The sequence below is a fragment of the Pteropus medius genome, unplaced genomic scaffold (assembly GCF_902729225.1).
Source record: "Pteropus medius unplaced genomic scaffold, Ma_sr-lr_union100, whole genome shotgun sequence".
Classification (NCBI taxonomy): Eukaryota; Metazoa; Chordata; class Mammalia; order Chiroptera; family Pteropodidae; genus Pteropus; species Pteropus medius.
This window is the reverse complement of record NW_024340692.1, coordinates 11,272,111-11,293,779: the sequence shown is the minus strand read 5'-3', so window position 1 is coordinate 11,293,779 and position 21,669 is coordinate 11,272,111. Positions and strand designations below refer to the sequence as shown.

At 38.6% G+C, this 21,669-nt stretch overlaps 1 protein-coding gene across 1 annotated transcript; it reads left to right on the top strand.

The window, feature by feature from the left end:
- Nucleotides 1-5,087: 5,087 nt before the first annotated feature.
- On the top strand, nucleotides 5,088-5,750 carry TPD52L3 (TPD52 like 3). Its single transcript, XM_039867695.1, has one exon. It carries the CDS (start codon nucleotides 5,103-5,105, stop codon nucleotides 5,661-5,663), a length of 561 nt encoding a protein of 186 aa, XP_039723629.1. The 5' UTR covers nucleotides 5,088-5,102; the 3' UTR covers nucleotides 5,664-5,750.
- Nucleotides 5,751-21,669: the final 15,919 nt, after the last annotated feature.

Genomic DNA, 21,669 nt, shown 5'->3' with positions numbered 1-21,669 from the left:
AGAAAGAGAAATATGGGCAAAGGCCTAGAGGTAAGAGAGCATGGTGAACTTGCAGCTTCGGAACTGCAGTAATTTAATATGCCTGAAGTATAAAGCGTATGGTGGGAAGAAGTAAGGCTGGAGAGATGATGCCTCAAATATGTTTCAGGATATATTTCAGGAAGGAAAAGTCTATTATAAATAAATATGAAGTCATAAAGAAAACATTAAGCATATGTGCAGAAATAGACCTCAGACAGGCCTGAAGCCTGGGGTGGTACTGACCAAGAAATTGACATTCAAATCACTCAGTGTCTCAGTAAACAATTTGCATAAACAGAATATATAAATATGTTGTGGTATATGCATATCATGGACTACTATACAACAGTGAAAATGAATAAACTAGCAATACCACCACTATGGATGAATCCTAAAAACAATGGACAAGCCACAGAAGAATATGGAAGATATGATTCCTTGTATACAAAGTTCAAAAATGGTAACAGATTTTAACTAGACTTATTATGGTGATCATTTCACAATATATACAGATATCGAATCATTATGTTGTTCACCTAAAACTAATATGTTATGTCAATTAAGCCTCAATTAAAATAAATTTAATAGCCCAAAAAAAGGCAAAACTAAATAATACACTATTTATAGATACATAGATAGGTGTTAAAAACTTACAAAGAAAAAAAGGAATGACCTACCCAAAATTTGGAGTAGAGGTTAAGTAGGGGAAAGAAAATGAGAGGACATGTAGTGAGCTTCAAAAACATTAGAAACATACTATTTCTTAGTTGACTAGTGAGTACATATTCATAATTTTAAAGTACATATATAAACTTTTGTATACATGATTTATTTCAGAATTTTTAAGAGAATAAAAGTAAAAAAAAGAGTTTAAAAAGAATCTAAGCAAGCTTAAGTTTATGGATTAATATCCCAAGTTTGCTACTTAATAACTATGCGAACTCGAACAAGTTATTTTCTGTGCATCTCAGTTTCCTGACCTTCAAAAATGGGGAAACTGAGTCTCCCAGAGATTAATAGTGTTTTTAATACCTACTTTTCAAGATTATTATGACGATTAAATAAAATAATATGTGAAAAGAAAGCACTTAGAACAATTCCCGGCACATAATAAACGGTCAATAAATATTAGAAATCTTCATTATTTTTATTATTGTATCAGATATTTAATAAATTCTAATTTCCCTCTAACCTTTCATTCAGAAAGAAAAACAATGTAAATGAAGGTCCATTCTGAATTCCAATAGAAGAATCAAGCAGAACCATAACTGTTTGTAGCTTGCTGTATTACTACTGTATTTCTTTAATTCTAAAATGCATAGTTCTGTGGCATTTTAATGTCTCTAAAATTAGGGTTGCATCTTAAAATCAATGAACAATTTAATATAGTAGGTTTTTCCTCCTAGAAACCTTTTATTAAAACAAAAAATGTGTCTTACCATTGATTGCGTCTCAGAATCTAGGAAATAAAGTAATTATGCTGTTGCAATAGCAGGCATGACAGTTTTTAGACAAGAATAGCTATGTAACGAGGGAGTAGAGTCCAGGCCTCAGGTTTTTCATGTTACACCAAATCCACCACAATGGTCATAACCTTTAAATGATCGTGAATTTTCTATTAATAGTCTGATTGTCCCCCGACCTCTGCAGCTTATGGACATAAGTGAGTTAAATTGCTTTGTCCCCCGCATTTTACTGGTTCTAAACCCTGTGCCAAGCTTCAGGACTTCAGCATGCACACACTCAAGTTTCCCCAGTTACTTCTGGGAGTCCTCTGTGCTCAAGACCAGCCCTTCCATGTGCTTCTGCTCTGTACTCTCTGTAAATGTCCACTTTGTGCCCAAGCACTTGAGGAAAGGTGTATCTCCTAATACTCAAAATTTGAACATTCTCCAGAGAAATTTTCCTGCTTAGTTAAGGGTCAAGTAATCTGGGTCCCCTGCAGACATTTTAGCAGCAGTCTATACCTTTGTTGGAATTGCATGTGATTCAGGAAGTGTGTTGGTTGGGGGAGGTAATAATGAGAAGCAAGTGTTAATCTTGTCTTTTTGCAACCCCCTGTTCCCTTTTAAGATATCCTCTGAATTTCCAGATCCTGACTAGAGAAACAAGGCAAGCCCTCAGTTTCTTGGCAGAACAGATGCCCTATATCCATCACCCCATAACCAACCAAGCCTTTACTGGCTCATGTGCCAGCTTTGGACACTTTCTTCTCTTAAATGACTCCCCACTGTTGCCCATAGGACTTATCTTCCAACATTCTCGCTTCCAAAATATAAAAAGAAAACAAAGGTCAAAAGTTCTGGGAAGAGAGAATTTGTTCCCACTTTCCTGATCCAAATGAAAAAAAGGGAATGAGAACATCTTCCACTGTGAAATTCTTCCTAAAGTCTGCTCGTATTGCCCTAAACAGAGGGCAATGGGCTTTAAAATGTTGTCTATGGGCTTCCTTGCCCTTCATCTTCAGCATTAAGAAGGCAGTTTCTGGTTCAAAGTCTGGGAGAATTTCTGCAACCACGAGTGTTTTTGCAAGCATCAAAGGAAGTCCATTCTCTGGAACAAAATAGTGTTTAAGAAGCCCTTTCAACCCTTTACAGGCATTTTTATATGCAGCTTTCATGTTTCCAATAAGAATAATCTTCATTTTTAATCTAGAGAAGTTCCTACATCTTTTGATCATTTTCCTTTCCCTTCTTTCCATCCCTTCATGTCTATCATTCTTCTTCTACCTCTGAGGATCTGTACACAAAATTCCTTCTAACAAGCCCCTTCATCCTGTACATATTAACTCATACAAATGGACATCTGTGGGGAGGGGGTGCTAATTGCCCCGGGGACTCTTGCTACAATTATATACACCACCAAAGAGAGTGAAAACCAGTTACTAATAAGTTCAGAGTTAATATCCTGATAGTATGTTTGGACTTCAGACAAGAAAATCCTATTCTATAATATATCTAAGTATTTTTTAAAGCTAATTAGTACACATAAAAGAGATGCTGAAAGGAAATGTCATCTAGGTCCTAAATGAAGATGAACTCAACTTTTGAAATATGAGGATTGCTAGCAATAACACTTGCAGCTGTAAACTGCTGCAAATATTCCAGTTCATGCTGAAGACTATCTATGGGGAGGGTGACTCACTGCATATATTAATGATAGAGCTGAGCTATGATGTAAAATTGTTGTGAAAATAACTTGCAAACTGAAATCAAATAGAATATCCTGGCTTTCTGCAAGAAAAGCCCAACTACCAATTTTCCCCGCCTACTCCTGAAACATTCTTACTGGATTAGGGTTTCAACTACATGCCTTATTTACAGACTCAATTAAATATTTAAACATTTTTCCTGCTATTCAGCTAAACTAAACAAAATGTTCATGGTAGTAGTTCTGTAATAATAGAAATAAAGACCTAGAGAACTCACTACAGTTAAATCTAGCAGTGCAAATGACCAGACTACAGGGTAAATTGTCAGTTTTTCGGAAGCAGTGGCAACCACCAATGTGGATTATTTTTATAAATCGATGTAATCAAGAAGCTCCATATCAATCTTTTATAACAAAAGAAGTCAAATGTTTAAAGCTGCTGGTACTGGTACAAGTCCCTAATTATTTCTAGACCCATGTATCAATTAACTACAATCTCACTTCTTTCATTACCAAACAACCCAGATGTGGTGAACGGTATGGCTTTGTTTTATACATTCAAGTTTTAATAATTTATTTATAAAACATATAAATTGCTTCGTCTCCCACATTTTGCTGGTTCTAAACCCTGTGCCAAGAATTACCAGAATATCCAACGAAAGCCCTAGAATCTTAAGACTTGCTCAAGGTCATTCCCTGAGAATCCACAGCCACATAATCAGCTATGGGATCCCTGATCACCTGCCTTCACTGGATTGAAGTCCTGATTTTTCCACTGAATAAATTTCAAGCTCTGAGCAGAAATAGGGGATATAGTGGGTTGATATCCTGACAGACCCTATCTAATTTCATCTACTTTACTGTCCAGACTACCTCCCACAACTGATAACCATGTATGGAGGCAGACATGCTTTCAGAAATGTGAGTGAATGCTTAGAAAAGAAAGAAGATGCAACTGCAATATTGAAAACTCACGCACTGTCCATTTGCATGTCTTATTCCTTCTCTCCTAAATTCTCACAGTACAATAGTCTTTACTTATTTATTAAGCTTAAATTTGACACACTATTACAGATTTACTCATTCTTCCTCCTTCTCCCCACCAAAACAACAGACAGTTGTGACTGGTCTGACTCACTTTTTGAGTTCTGCTATTCCAAGCCTCTGGCACTGTTGATAATTCATGCCCTGGGAGCATGTTAGTCACTACTGGACTCAAGAGCTCCGAGGGGCCTTCAAATCCACTTTATGAGTGGTGCTAGGAGTTTCTCAGAGTCCCTCTGGGAACCTAGAAAGGGAAAATAAGTAGGGCATGAGGCCAGGCATTCTAGACTCCCCTGCCCCACTTCGGAGAAGTTGTTATTTATTTTATGTATTGGGCTTTTTCATAAGTTTCTGTCAGTACAAAGAGTTCAACTGATTTTGAAGGGTTTGAAAATGGCTGGTGTAGTAGAAAGAGGTCTGTAAGGGGAGTCAGACTTGGTTAGAAGGCCAGGATCTGTCACTGTGGCAGGAGAGAAAATATCTCTCCTCTCTAATAATAATCTTAGCACGGCTTACCTCACAGGCTCGCTGTGATGTCGAAACACCACTATTAACATGCGCAGCAGGAAGCCTGAGCCCAGTCCCGCCCATTGCAGCCTTCAGGCCGAAAAATCCCACCTCTGTGACCCTGACCTCTGACCCTCACCCTTAACCCGGAAGTAGATCTCGTGGGGCTGGGCAGTCCGGTGCATACACCAGGATATCGATCCATATGCAGTGGCGTTGATTCCACCCGCCAAGATATGGATCCCTCCGGCCTAGAGTCTGACCCCGCAGGCTTAGATTTCAGCTCTCCTAGCCAAGATTATTTCTCCACTGGCCACGAGTTTGACTCTCTCTACCAAGAATTGGACCTGGACTCTCTTAACTAAGATCTTTCTCAGTCCATGCCAGGTGTCATGACAGAGACCTCTGTGAGCACACATGAACCCTACCCAGCTGCCGAACCACAGGATCTCACAGAGGCTGAGCAAAAGGAGCTCAAATCTGAGCTCACTAAATTGGAGGCAGAAATTGTGACCCTACGCCATGCACTGGCAGCCAAAGAAAGACGCTGCGTGGAGCTCAAGAGGAAGCTGGGCCTCACGGCCTTGGTGGGCCTGCAGCAGAATCTGTCAAAGAGCTGGCACGATGTTCAGGTCCCCAATGCCTACATGAGACAAAAGATGTCAGCTGCCCTGTCCACCATGAGCTCTGCCATCTGTAGGAAGCTTGGAGACATGAAGCAGTCAGCCGCATTCCGATCCTTTGAAGGTCTGATGGGGACAATCAAGTCCAGAGTCGCAGGTGGCAGAGAGATTAGCAATGACTGCCTTCATTCTTCAGCAGAGTGTGGAGATGATCCACTCCCGATTTCAGGGAGTAGGGATGATCCAATTCCTGGAAGTGGAGATGATCCGGTTACGGGAGGTGGGAATGACCTGTTTCCCTTTACGGAGCCAGAATAAGTCCATTGGTTACTTTGCGTGGTTACCTCACTAGTGCAAGAATTCCCTTCCCTCATCACAATTGCAACTCTGCCTATCAAAAACAAGCAACCTAGCTACAGTGGTAAAGTTAACTCAGGATATGGACAGAATCCGGTTTTGAGAAAAGTATTGCCCATTCGTACATAGATATTTGCTGCAGTTGAGATAGCGAACCCAATGTTTTGTACTCAGTTATTTTACACCAAAGTTTGTAGATGAAATACATCAGTGTACTAGCCTCCCTGGGGTTGCATTTAAATGGACAAGGCAATGGCTCCAGAGGGGTCTAAGGCCAAAGCCCAAACTCTTTTTCTGGAAAACTAAGTCTTCCAAAGAAGGTTTCTGTTTAGAACTTGGAAGAGGTATATCCCCTCCCCATCGCCTTCCTTTCCTAAATCGCAGCAAGAACCTTGAAAACTTTAACTGGTCTACAATTTTTATTTTTAAAAGATGATCAAGAAAAACTTGTTTTTCTCTGAGACCTTCAGAAGAAGGGGGCGGTATTAGTAGACTAATTGTTACATAATGCTATAACTTTTATAAAACTTGATTTTTTAAAGCTCCTAATTAAGCAAAATAATTTTAGCTTCATTAGGAGATTGTTAACTACTTTGGACTCAAGCTGAAATTGTAACTTTACTTTGCCTTGTGCTTTATTTATTTTCTTAAACCTTTTAATTAGTAATCGACACATAAAGAATGAACCAATTTTATAAGAATGTTTTAATAGTTTATTTTTCAAATACAGTTGGCATTCAATATTATATTAGTTTCAATTATACAGCATAGTGGTTAGATATTTGCAAATAGTTCCAAAAATATAAGTGTTAGTTTATTATAACAAACATTAAAAAATTCTGCCAAATAAGCATGATTTTATTAACATTTGGCATGATAAACTATCATGCATATTTCTGGAACTATTTGAAAAGAGGCTATACTAGAAAAGTAACATAAAAGATATCTAGTTATTTTTTATCTTTTTATATAGCAAAATGAGGGTTTTAAAGTTTCACCCTATGGCAACATGTCTCTGCCACAGCAGCATGCCACCTAAAAGGAAGAAAGTTGCTTCTCTGTTCTGCAGCAATTCCTAGTTATCACCTCTAGCTGAGGGCCTGGAGGGAAAACAGCCTGGCCAAATTCGAGAAAGATAAACCCTTTCTTAAGCAACATCTAAAACAGAATGCCCATCCCCTGTAATGCTGATTGTAATGCCTTTGAATGGACATAACTAAGGGATTGTGCATCACATGGTCACCTTGACTCCAAGTCTGTCCTTGTTTATAGCTAACTCCAACTGAAAGGAAACAGAATCTGACCCTCAGGGGATGTCAAAATAGTAGGAACCTCATTTGGTTTGTTCAAACTTTCTCCTATCTGAGTTTCACAGGAGCTATGATGCTTTTTGTTTTTGCTTTCCTTTTCTATTTTCAAAATGTCAGGACCTGGCAGCTTCTTTCATTCCTCCAGTCACACTGCCTGAAGTAGAAGTTAGTGTCTTATTCTCTTTCAGCAGGGGGACTAAGACTTTTGTTTGCGTGGGTATATATTGATAATTTCTCACTGCCTAAAGGTAGTCCCTCCAGTCTAAGAACGTTTTGTTGATTCTTGAATGCTCCCTCTATATTTCCTTTGTTTTCCTATAAGCAAAACCAAATACCACTATAAATACAAAAGCACTTGGTAAACTATAAAGTCACTGATGCATCCCACAGATTTCTGAAGACAAAGTTTTGCTTAGATTAAAACAAAACATTCAACTATTTTACATTTGTTTTTTAATTTGTATGTTTATCAATCAAAATGGTTTTTTATGCTGAAGGACCAGAGACAAACTTGCAGCATACAAAGCCAAAATATTCCTTATATTGCAGAAAGCCTTGTGTTTTGGAAAATCTCAGACTGACATCGTGGGCCAAATCCAAAATATGTTCTATTTTATTTAATAATTCAAACAAATGCAGTAACAGTTTCTCCCAATAAATCTTCAACTCCCTGAGAGCAGTAAAGGACATAACTATTTTTGTTCATCATTGTATTCCCATGTCTGACTTAGGGTAGATGTTCAAAAAATACTTGTTGCATTAATGAAGGAATCAATATCACATACTTTAGACATCAAATCTTGGATCCTAAAGATTATCCATAACATGAACAAACTGACAAGTTCCTCAAGCTTTTATTCAAAGATAGTTTGAGACCCTACTATGTGTCAGATACTGTGTTGGGCTTTGAAGGCACAAAATTAATTAAACATGGTGTATGCTCTCTAAAAACAGATTTTCAAATCATTGTAATTCACTGAAGTAGGTGCTAAAATAGAGGAAATCTATAAAGAAAGGGTGTTCATATCTGCCTTGGTAGGTCAAAGAATTCAGAGAGACGGTCTTAGAGGACTAGTAGGAATTTGCCAGACAGATAAAAGTAGAACATTCTAGACAATATCCAGAGGAAGTAAGTCATGAAGTAATGTAATAGAATGTCGTGTTCTAAGAAATACCAATAAGTCATTGTGGCTAGAGAGGTGGGAGAAGTGAGAGATAAAGATGAAGAAATAAGCAGGGGAAAGATCATAATATCTCAGACATTAGTATTTAATCCTGTAAGAAATGGGGAGGAATTAAAGGTACTTAAGTCAAATTTGTATTTTTGATAGGTTGGTCACTCTGGACACCACAGAAATCAATTGAGAAATGTCAGAGGTAGAATCTCCAAGGCTTAGGAAACAACTGCATGGGCGAGAGGGATAATAGGTTTGCAAGTTGATAAATATGCAGAATTGAAAAGACTTGATACTAAAAATGCTGAAGCTGCAAATTCATTTTGCTTTGGCTCTTTTCTTGGACTCCAGCAAACCTGCATCAATAGCCATAGACACAAAATAAAATGCTTCCATGAGCATGTGGACTCTGGATTAAAGGCTTTCTCCTGATTTCTTTTCTTCTACTTGCTTCTACCCTTTCTGTGTATTGCTTGCTCTCATTGTCTAGCCTGTCTTCTTTTATGAATTGAACACCTCTGCTCATTTAGCCCTATTTGCATTTTGTAGCATAGCTTCAGTCTATTTAACTTAGCCACTTTAGGATACAATTTCCAATAGTTCTCTTAGAATATATGAACACCTTAAAGATGCCCCAGACCTAGATCCTCAACCCCTGAAAACCACAGGTTGGGAAGGTTGGGAAGGAAATTGGAACAAAATTCCCTGAGGCTCTCAGTTTTTTGGTCTTACATCACCCAGATGAGTGAATGAGTTGGGGTAGAAGGTAGAACAAGGGTTGAAAGTTATAATTCCCACAGATGACACTACCCATTTAGCTAACAAGAATGGGATTAGAGTACCAAGCCCTTGTTTATTAGCATTGTAACATACCACAACCAACATATTGCTAGCATCACCCCCAGAGAAATTCTGGAAACTACTGAGGCTACTCTGGAGATTACTTCTATGCTCTATATTTGAGAGAAACTATATCACATACGTACTTGCATGGACTAAAGAGAGGTAAGCAGTGATCAGTAGGTCTTCTCATACTGCTCGGCAATGTTCTTGATGGCCCTACCAACCAAGGGGACAATGATATCATTTGTTAATTCTACTAAGGGATGAGGTCAGTTGCATCTGACTATGTAATTTCAGTTCTTGCCCATAAACTTTAATGTAAGGAAAAAGAATGAGTGTCACTCTATCAAAACTACTGGGCCTCAATGCAGTCACCATTTGAGACCTGCTAACCAGATCTATTGATGAGAGGCTTGACGATGCCACAATTTCCAGTGCCTAGAGCCTCATCACATAAGGAAAGTAACAAGTGGAAGAATGCCTTCCAGATGACACATCTTGGCCAGCTAGTATGAACATATTATCATGCCACTTGATCATCTCTCAGAAATTACTAAGCAGATACCTAAGACATTCAAAAATGTCTGGCAATTCCTGAGAGTTTACCAAGAAAATTAAAAGTTCATCCCCCCTTTATCTATACTACTACTCAAACAACTGACCACCTCAAGAATAGAAGTGGGTCTTCTGGAAGTCAAAAGTTTTGATCACCTCTACCCTAACCATGGCTACCTGGCCTCAGATCCATAGCATCAAGATTGATGTATCCAACATGGTACCACGTCTCCAAGGAGACTTTTCTGCTTCTCTGTCTCCCACTCTCAATAACTTGCAGCTAATTGGAGAAGGAATGGTTATCTAACTCAGAGGAACAAATTCATAGACCTGGCTGAGACAAACTTTCCCTCTAGAACATAAGAACGAAGACATAAAAAGACTCAATCAGATGGGAACTGGCCTGTAATGTCACATAGATATGGGTTTTTTATTGCTGTTGCTGTTTTTGGAACATATCTAAGCACAGAATATGTTCTACTAAAAGAAGACCAGAGCAGACATACAGAGGTGCCATGTGACCACCTAGACTCATTCCAGGCCAAGGCTGAGGGCAGGATACAATTTTAAAATAGTGAATATAAGCGGGGCTGTGATGCCAAAACTTAACCACCACATAAATTCTCTCTGATACTCCTTGGGTCTCATGTCTACACCATAAAAGAGAAGAATCACCTAGGTTTTGGGGTGTTTTTTTTTTTAATTAAGTTTATGGGGGTAACATTGGTTAATATAATTATATAACTTTTAGGCGTACATTGTAATTTGACATCTGTATATTCTATTGTGTGTTTACCATCCAAAGTTCAGTTTCCTTCAGCTACCATATATTTGGTCCCCTTTACCCACTTAACCCTTGACCTACCTCCCTATATTTGACCACCTTTACTCTGTCTACCTCTCCCCTCCTCTCTCACTCCACTAGTAACCACTAGTCTATAGTCCATGTCCATGAGTCTCTGTTTGTTTGTCCTGCTCATTTGTTGCTTTTAGGTTTATATCCCACATATAAGTGATATTATGTGATTTTCAACGTTTTCTGTCTGGCTTGTTTCACTTAGCATGATTATATCGAGGTCCATCCATGTTGTTGCAAATGTCAGTATTTCATCTCTTCTTATGGCTGAATAATATTCCATTGTATATATGTACCACAGCTTCTTTAGCCAATCATCTATCGCAGGATACTTTGGTTGCTTCCATGTCCTGGCAACCATGAATAATGCTGCTATGGACATCAGTGTGCAAATATCTTTTCGGCTATGAGTTTTAAATCTTTGGGGTAAATACTCAGTAGAGGGATTGCTGGATCATATGGTAAATCAATTCTTAATTTGTTGAGGAACCTCCATACTGTTTTCCATAGTGGCTGTACCAATTTGCAGTCCAACCAGCAGCGTATGAGGGTTCCTTTTTCTCCGCATCCTCTCCAACATTTGTTATTAACTTGTTCTGTTGATTATAGCTATTCTAGCAGGCATGCGATGGTGTCTCATTGTGGTTTTGATTTGCATTTCCCTAATAGCTAGCGATATTGAGCATCTTTTCAAATGTTTGTTGGCCATTTGATTGTCTTCTAGGCAGAAGTGTCTGTTCAGGTCCTCTGCCCATTTTTTGATTGGATTGTTTGTTTTTGTTGTTGTTGTTACTGAGTCATATGAGTTCTTTATATATTTTGGATAGTAGGCCCTTATCAGAGGTGTTGCTTGCAAATATATTTTCCCATTCGGATGGTTGTCTCTTTACCTTGTTGACGATTTCTTTTGCTGAGCAGAAGCTTTTTAGTTTGATGTAGTCCCATTCATTTATTTTTGCTTTTACTTCCCTTGCCTTTGAGGTCAAATTCATAAAATTCTCTTTAAGTCCAAGGTACTTTAGTTTCATTCCTATGTTTTCTTCTATGCATTTAATTGTTTCAGGTCTTATATTCAGGTCGTTAATCCATTTTGAGTTAATTTTGGTGTGTGGTGATAGACGACAGTCTAGTTTCATTTTTTGGCAGGTGGCTTTCCAGTTTTCCCAGCATCATTGATTGAAGAGGCTTTCCTTTCTCTACTATATGTTTTTGGCATTTTTGTCAAAAATTATTTGCCCATATAAATATGGGTTTACTTCTGGACTCTCAATTCTGTTCCACTGGTCCATGTGTCTGTTTCGCTGCCAATACCATGCTGTTTTGATTACTATCACTTTGTCATATAATTTGAAGTTGGGCAGAGTGATGCCTCCAGCCTCGTTCTTTTTTCTCAGGTTGGCTTTGGCAATTCGGGGCCTTTTGTGCTTCCATACAAAGCTGATGATTTTTTGTTCTATTTCTTTTTAAAATGCCAATGGGATTTTAATGGGGATTGAATTAAATCTGTATAATGCTTTAGGTAATATGGCCATTTTAACTATGTTGATTCTTCCAATCCAAGAACATGGAATATCTTTCCATTTCTTTGTATCTTCTTTGATTTCTTTTAATAGGGTCTTGTAGTTTTCATTATATAGGTCCTTCACATGTTTTGTTAAATTTATTCCTAGATATTTTATTCTTTTTGGTGCAATTGCAAAAGGAATTATTTTTTCCACTTCTTTTTCTGATGCTTCATTATTAGAGTGTAGGAACACTATGGGCTTTTGAACGTTGATTTTGTATCCAGAGACTTTACTGTATTTGCTTATTGTTTCTAGTAATGTTCTTGTGGAGTCTTTAGGGTTTTCTATATAGAGAATCATGTCATCTGCAAATAGTGACAGTCTGACCTCTTCGTTTCCGATTTGGATGCCTTTTACATCTTTCTCTTGTCCGACTGCACTTGCTAGGACTTCCAATGTTATATTGAATAAGAGTGGCAATAGTGGACAGCCTTGCCTTGTTCCTAATCTCAGAGGGAAGGTTTTAGTTTTTCACCATTAAGTATAATGTTGGCTGAGGGTTTGTCATAGATGGCCTTTATTATGTTAAGGTACTTTCCTTCTATACCGATTTTGTTAAGTATTTTGACCATAAATGAATGCTGTAATTTGTTGAAGGCTTTTTCTGCATCTATTGATATGATTGTATGATCTCTATTTTTTAATTTGTTTATGTGGTGTATCACATTAATCGATGTGCATATGTTGAACCATCCTTGTGCCCCTGGGATGAAGCCCACTTGATCGTGGTGTATAATCTTTTGAATATGTTGCTGTATTCAGTTCACTGGTATCTTATTTAGGATTTTTGCATCTGTGTTCATGAAAGATATTGTTTTCCTTTTTGTGTTATCCTTACCAGGTTTTGGTATCAGAGTAATATTGGCCTCATAAAATGAGTTGGGAAGTATTGCCTCCTCTTTGATTTTTTGGAAGAGTTTGAGTAGAATAGGTATTAAATCTTCTTTGAATGTTTGGTAGAATTCACTGGTGAAGCCATCTGGTCCTGGACTTTGACTTTTTGGGAGGTTTGGGATGATTGCTTCAATTTCCATACTGCTGATCGGTCTGTTTAGATTTACCAGTTCTTGATTCAGTCTAGGAAGGTTGTATTTTTCTAAGTACTGGTCCATTTCTTCTAGGTTATTAATTTGGTGTTATATACTTGTTCATAGTGTCCTTGTATGACCCTTTATATTTCTGCAATATCAGTCGTAATTTCCCCTCTTTCATCCCTGATTTGTTTATTTGTGTCCTTTCTCTTTTTTCTTTAGTGAGTCTAGCCAGGGGTTTGACAATTTTATTAACCTCAAAGAACCAGCTCTGTGTTGCATTTATTTTTCCTATTGTTCTTTTGTTTTCAATTTCATTTCTTTCTGCTCTAATTTTGATGATTTCTTTCCATCTGCTGACTTTAGGCTTTATTTGTTCTTCCTTTTCTAGTTTTTTAAGATGAAGCGTTAGGTTATTTATTTGGGCTCATTCTTGTTTTCGGAGGTAGGTCTGTAATAATATGAACTTTCCTCTTACGACTGCTTTTGCCGTGTCCCAAAAGTTTTGATGTGTTGTACTACCATTATCATTCGTTTCTGTGTATCTCTTGACCTCTCTTTTTATTTCTTCCATGACCCAGTTATTCTTCAGTAGCATGTTGTTTAATCTCCATGTATTTGTGGTTCTTCCTGATTTCTTTTTGCAGTTGATCTCTAGTTTCAAAGCATAATGATTAGAGAATATGGTTGGTACGATTACAGCCCTCTTATATTTGTTGAGGCTATTTCTGTGGTTGATTCTTGAGAATGTTCCATGTGCACTAGAGAAGAATGTATAAGCAGCTATTGTGGGATGGAAGGCTCTGTAAATGTCAATTATGTCCAGTTGGTCTAATGTGTCATTCGAGGATGTTATTTCCTTCTTGATTTTCTGTTTGGATGATCTGTCTATATCCAACAGTGGGGTATTTAGGTCCCCTACTATGATAGTATTTTGGTCTGTTTCTCCATTAGTTCCGTTAGTAATTGCTTTACATATTTCAGGGCTCCCTGATTGGGAGCATAGATATTAATAAGTGTTATGTCTCCCTGGCGCAAGATTCCCTTTATCATTAGGAAGTGTCCCTTGGTATCTTTCTTTACCTTTTTTATTTTGAAGTCTATTTTGTCATATATTAGTACTGCTACTCCCACTTTTCTCTGAATGCCATTTGCTTGAAATATCATTTTCCACTCTTTCGCTTTGAGTCTATATTTGTCTTTGGAGCTGAGATGTGTCTCTTGGAGGCAGCATATGGTTGAGTTTTGTTTTTTGATCCATTGTGCAACTCTGTGCCTTTTTATTGGTGAGTTCAGTCCATTTATATTTAGGGTGCTTATTGAAATATGAGGTCTTCTTACAGCCATTTTATCTTTTGCTTTCTGGTAGCTCGGTGTTTCCATTGCTTCCTTGTCCATGTGTTTCTGTTTTCTTTATTTTGGTTGGCTTTTGTGGGTTTTGCCTCTGGTTCTTCTTGTTTTATGTTATATACTTCAGTTCTGAATCTTTGGTGTGTGGTTACTATTACGAATATGAAAGGATAGTTATATATATACAGTCATCCATTTTTTTCTGTGTGTGCCTTATCTCCATTCCCCTTTGTGAATTTGGATCTTTGAATACTCCCCTTTCAGTCATTGTTATCTCAGTTTGTCCCTATGGATGCTGAACATTCATTACTATCTTGCTATAGCAATTCTCTTCTTATTATTTAAGCTTATAATGCTCTGTTTTTAGTAAGGATTGCACTCCTCTGCTTTGATTTGCCTGATAGTCACTTTACTTCTAATTACGTTTTGTTGCTGTTGTTGTTGTTGTTGTTGTTGTTTTGGTCATTTTATTTTAGGCAAGCTGACCCCTGTTAGTATTTCCTATAGTGCAGGCCTCGTAGTGGAGAATTCCCTCAGTTTTTGTATGTCTGGAAAGTCTAAATTTCTCCTTCATATTTAAAGGAGAGCTTAACTAGATACATTATTCTAGGCTGATAGTTCCTTTCACGCAATAGTTTAAATATTTAATTCCATTCCTTTCTGGCTTGTAATGTTTGCACTGAGACGTCCAAGGATAATCTAATGGGTTTACCTTTATAAGTTATCATTTTCTTCTCTCTGGCTGCCCTGAGAATTCTGTCTTTGTTGTTGAGTTTTGATAACTTTAATGCAATGTGTCTTGGTGAAGGCCTTTTTGGGTTCAGATAATTGGGTGTTCTGTTGACTTCTTGAATTTCAAGCTCCAGCTCTTTCCTTAGATTTGGGAAATTCTCATCCACTATTTGTCTGAAAATGCTTTCTAGTCCCTGTTCCTTTTCCTTGCCTTCAGTGATGCCCATTATTCTTATGTTTCCTCTCCCGATGGGATCAGCTAGATCTTGTATTTTATCCTTTCCTCTATTTGGCCGACTCTATTTCCCAAGCTTGCTATTTCATTCTTCATCTCTTTTAGTGTGTTCTTCATCTCCAGAAGCTCTGTTTGGTTCTTTTTGAGGGTTTCAATCTCCTTGCTCTGCTCATCTACATGTTTTTTCAATTCCTGGAATTGTTGATTTGAGTTGTTTTGGATCTCATTGAGTTTTTTTCAGAAGTACCATCCTGAAGTCTCTGTCATTTAAGTCATATATTTCCATGTCTGTAACTTATTTTCTGGAGATTTTTCTCTTTCTTTCTGAGATGCCTTGTCACCTTAGTTGTTCATGGTGTTTAATGAACCATTTCTCTGCCTGGGCATTAGTGGAAGTGTATTCTGCTCTTTTTCCAGAAAGAAGATTTATGATATAAAGGTCTCTCTTTAGCCTGCTGCAAAGAAGGTCCTAGTTAATTGATTTCTTCCTAATTAGCTTGGCTTCACATGCTTAGCCTCTCCTTTTTGTCACATTTTTACCTGGTAGTATATCTTCAAATATCACAGTATTGACTTAGAAACCTGTATTGTAACCTAGGCTACCATACCTCTGACCAACCGGCTACAAGCTTCTGGGGGCTCTTACCACCCCTTAAGAATCCATAATTCACTGGAATGACTCACAGAACTCAGAAAAGCACTATACTATATTACAGTTTTATTATAAAGGATACAAATCAGGACCAGCCAAATAAAGAGACACATAGAATAAGATCTGGAAGGAGACCTGAAGCTCCCATGTCTTCAAGACACATCACTATCCCAACACATCAGTGTGTGATTACCAACCTAGGAAGCTCACTTAAGCTTCAAGTGTTTAGAGTTTTAACTGGGGCTTCATTATGTAGGTAGGATTGATTGAATCTAAGGACTTAGAGGCTCTCTCCAAAGAACCAGAGACAAAGACCAGCCAGATTTTATTACATAACAACAAAATCCTACAACTGGAAGCTGCCCTACAAAATGGTTCCTTTTTATGATAGCCTCTTTTTATGATAGCCCCACCAGGCTAATACAATCTCCTTCAAATTTTTACACAAAAGTCACCCATTTTGGTCACCCTATGTATAATTTTAATGACCATTTCTAGCTTTAGCACTATATATCACGGATTATATTTTTTGCTATTTATCTTTCTCAGTCTGTTTCTTCATCTGAATGTTAACTCCATTGAAGCAGAGATTTTTTTGGTCAATTTTATTCACTGTTATATCCCCAGCATCTAATGCAGTGTCTGGAACACAGTAAATGCTCAATAAATAAAGGACATAACAGAAGAAAGTCCAGGAACTGACTAGGTCCTCCTCACAGCTCATGAAACTCCATAGGACAGGAGGGAGGCAGGTTCAAACCAAGGAGGCATCTGAAGTCACTAAAAACTTAACAATATGCAGGCAGCCAATAACTAACTGTGCTTGAAAAGCCTTGTGGCTTTTACATCTACTTGCTTCACCTGCTCAGATGTCTACCTCCAGAAAGCTTTAAAAGTTCCTCACTTCAATTTTGGCACTATTGTCCTTAGCCCAGGAAGGATTGGTGGAGATCTGAGAAATGATATGTAAGTCCACTCTGTGCCTTCTAAAGTTTCCTTTCCTCCTAGAGCTTGAGAGTCCCAGAAAAGGAAATGGTTAGAACACTCCTTGTAGCACTGGAAGTCTCTCCAGGCTCCTCTGGGAATCTCTTACTTTGGTCTAGCTTCTGCTGTCTATCTCCTTGCCTGCCACTTGAATATCACCTCTCTCCCTGGTCCCTTTTAATGGTATTATAGTTGTGCTTTCATTCCTGGGTGCTGTTTCTTGAATTACCTTAAGCACTTTACTCAGAAGTCTCTGAGCAACTGAACCCGGCATCTAGGGCTCCTGTCTTTATAGGAGTGGTTTAGAGCAAAAGAATAGAGAGAGACTCTGTAACACACTTCTCATAGCCACCTACTGCCACTCAGCTTCTTCTCAACACTAGGGGGTGCTACTCACACAGTCATTTTACCCTATGTTGCGCCACGCAAACCCAACTGTCGTGCTCTTCACCCCTAAACTTCTACCAGCCGCATCTCTTGATGAAATGTTTATTATTAAAGCCTACATCTGTGATTCCCTGTGAAATATGGGTAAACCTTACACCCATTAGTAGAAAAAGACTTACAATTAACTAGGGTTTTGACCTTAACCTACTTGCAATACTGAGAAGGAAGTCAGAAGGATTTTTGTTATTATTGTTGTTAATGCCATAGAGTATCTGACAAAGTCCGTGTATTTGCTTCAGGACCAGACAAGTAGAGGGAACTCCTTGTTCTGATCCAAAATGAGAAGAGAGAAATTCTTTTCAGAAGAGATTGTTTGTGGCAGTGGAGGGAGGAGGAGGAGGATCAGTTATTGGGGTAAGTGGAGGAAAAGAAAGGAAATGTGTCAGAAGCTACTCTGAAACTGAGAAAGAAAGAATTCTCAGCTTCCCACAACACATGATCCCCCAGGCTCCAAACTCGAAAAGCCTCTAGCTCCACACCTCATTACCCTCCTCCCAATCATCTTACAGGGATGTTCTCTGACCTAATTGACAGACGCTTAGAAGTAGGGTATGGTGGAGGAGGGAAGAGTCCCCTATTCTTGGCATCCTTAGTTGGACCCCTGAACACATATTCCAGTAAAAATATTGTTCATCAAATGGCCAAGTCCTATAGTCTTATTGCAACTCTACTTCAGAGCATTATGGGTTAAACATAGCTAACCATATGCAAAATATGGTTTTCTATGGAGAATGCATTCTAATTTCCACATAACTCACCCCCACAAATGAACCACTGGAATTCTGTCATTCTGATATAGGGACTATCTGTGCAATTCTCAAATGAGAGGAAGATACATTAATTACCAAACTGTTAGGTTTAAAGGAAAAGAAAAGATTGTGTGTCCTTTTTGCTTGAGAGCTTTCTTATATTGCCTTTTGATCATTCTAGAGATGAAGAAATATGGTTTTTGGCTAGGTCTGAAAGAATTCTGAGGCCACTGACCAAAACATCCCTTGATTCCTGCTGAGTCAAAGCAAAAGTGTTGCATCTCACTTGCTTAGAAATGTAAAAGAACAAGTAAAAGTCAGCAGGAAGTTTAATTTTAGCTTCTTTGGGACATTTTGATCTTGAAAACTACTAAAGCATATCTGATAAAAGTGCATTTCTTTACCAGAGCCCAGAGAATTACATTTATCTAAATTCAGATTATTAAAGTGTATTTTAGCCACTTTAGTATAATTGTATATGTGGAAGGAGAATGACTCATGCAGTCTTCTCAGTGAAAGTCTAGTTAACTCTGAAAAGATGCCATTACTAAGTGAGCTATAGCTCATTGTTTGTATACAAACCAAATCACATTTATCCTTTTTGGGGACCTTTAACAAAACAATTCGATCTACTTTTAGTACATGAAAATATTTCTACACTGCGAGTTTTTTCCTGAGGGGAAAAAACATGATTTGAAAATGGCAAGAGATGAAACAATCTTTTTCATATAATGCTTTGGTAATTAACATTTTTACATACAAGAAATGTCCTGTGAATATTTAAAGAGCATTCATCAGTGATAAAGACCAGTAAACCTTGATATCACGCATTTGGACACATGCTATGTGCTATAAGGACTTTACAGCTTTTATCTTATGTCATCTTTACTAAAGCCCTTTAGGAGTTTCACAAATGAGGAAATTAAGGCAGAGAGATTATAAAATTTGCCCAAGTCTTCGCAGCCTGCAAATGGCAGAGTGGACATTTGAATCCAGGTGCATCTAACTCAGAGCAAGGCTCTCAGCTATTCTGCTGTCTCCCAAATGGCAGAAGTCCTGCTCCTACTATTAAACATTAGTTACTATTGCCAAGGATTGCCGAGGGGCATCTTTAAAGTGCAAGCATCAAGTGCAAAACACTCCCAAAGTTTTTCTCTTTAGGAAAGAGGTCAATTGAAAGAGGAAGGTGATCTGAAATATTATCGACAGTAGCAAAACCTTAAAATTAATCTATACTTTTTGTGCAATAGATGGTCTTTAAGCAAGCATCTTTTAGAAATAGAATATGCATAATGCAATCTGCATTTTAAAAAGCATAATGTCTTATAGGGATATAGGTGCCCTGCTTGGCACACAGAGGGGGACGGGCATGCACATGTGCACACAAGTGAACACACATATGCTTGCACCCTGGGGATTGGCCCTGCTACCACCTGACAGAGAGGGAGGCAAAGAGTGTGCTTGTCCCATCTCTAGCCTTGTATAGAGGCCTCTTAAACTGGGAGGCTCAAGCCTGATGAACTGAGTTAGCTCACTGCATAATCCTCTCTTGAGGATGTAACTAAATTGTGGTGGAAGCTTGGATCACTCCCCTTCATTCTCCCCCCCACCCAAATAGCCCATAAAGCTGGCAGATGAGCAATGCCTACCAGTTCTTGTTGAGGGATCTTTGTTGCTCTCCCTCTGGAAATAGCTGTTGGATTTCAGGAGCAGAGCTATCACTCTCCATATTTCCTAAAATGCAGTATGTTAAAAATGCCATCAATTTGTACTCACCAGCACCCCTCAATTCCCAACCAAAGCTCTGGATGGATATTCATGAATCACTGTGACTGCCTAGTTTCAGAGAGTTCTGCTGAACTGCCTCTAAATTTGCCTAAATGGGTCAATAGGGATGGGTTTATAGCTGTCTGCAGCAGCAACTAGCCCCAATATGTGAAAGTGGGGTCTGTATCTGCATTCCAACCTTCACGGACTAGGTGGACCCAGCAGGAACCTTTCCTCGGGGCTCTGAATTTTCTTTCTGTAGTGTCATATTCCCCAGGCCCAGGGACTAAAGAAAAACAGAGCCATTGCATTATTGCCAGGGCAATGAAGCAGGTGCTCTGAATCCAGTGATTCTTAACAAAATGCTCAATTTCTCCTTGCTAGGAGGCAGAGGTTGTTCTAGCTAGGATAGAAGTTAGATTCTAAGTGGTCAGAAATGGATCGGTGTTTGCCATGTGGCATCAGGATGTTGGACAGGCTAGCTAAATCAGCTTACACTGGAAAGCTAGCAAGACAAAGAGTTAATATGTAACCCAAAGGCTGGAGGTTGAGATTACAGAACCAGGACTTGAGAATCAGGCAAACTAGAGTTTAGTTTACAAGCAGGTAAGGAGCAAAGAAAGATGTCCATGTAAAGAACCTCGGAACATTTGTAAGTGAAACCAATACACCATGAAACATAAAAGGGTACATGGGCAGATTTGTCAGCTTCATAGCAAAGTATGCAGCCTTCTCCTTCCTGCCCAGTTTTGGGGTGAGTTAGAACGGGTCCTATCTCCAGTGCCAGGCCCATGGGTGTGCCTCAGGGCTGTGATATATATCACTTTGGTTCAATCTAAATATTTTGGTCAACTTTGACCTCTGCTTGACTACACACTAGCTGAAATCTCGAACCCTTTCTTTCAAATAGTCTCCTGTACCAAAACTTTCAGATAAGCCTCAGACAAGAACCCAGTCAGCTTCCAGACCTAAGGCTCTGCAGACCTAAATGCAGTCTGACTGGCAAACAAACATACCAACAAAACAAAAATCCACACCTTGTCATGGTCCTTAAAGCTTATCTCATCAATTTCATCTTATAATCACAGACTTCCATGCTTATCTCCTTCCCGCTTCACCAGTCCTTTTGGTCCTTGACAATACCAAATTCCCATGCCACTCCTAGACCCAGGCCCTGCCCTGAGTCTTGCACTTTATGTCCCATCTATCCTTCTTTCATCCATGCCCATCCCTATATGGTAAGGTCCACAGGCCAAGGGACATACCTACCAAGACCCAGTACTTCCCACCCTTCTAGGTCACACCTGGGACCATAAAAGTCTCTGTCCAAACAGCCTCAAGCCTGATCCTAGAGCCTGCAAGAACTTCTTCCCCATGTCTGTCCTCCTGAGGGGACCATTCCACTGGTTATGTACATCTCTACACTGTGTTACAGAGCATATCATAGAATACAGTGACTTGGAAAATAATTATCGAACGAAGTTATAAAATCATTCAACATGTTTGGTTAGGTCTGCTGAGAGAAAAAATGGGGTGGGGGGGCGGGGATTGAATTAAAAGCAGTGCCTTTAGATGTGTCCTGAAAGTCAACTCGTTAAGGCTTCGTTAAACCAGAAAGCCAGGGAACCTCAGAGCTCAAATTTCCCCCCAAGACATGATTAATTCTTGCTTGTTTCGATAAAAATCCAGGAACTTGTTCCTAGTCTTCCAATATGC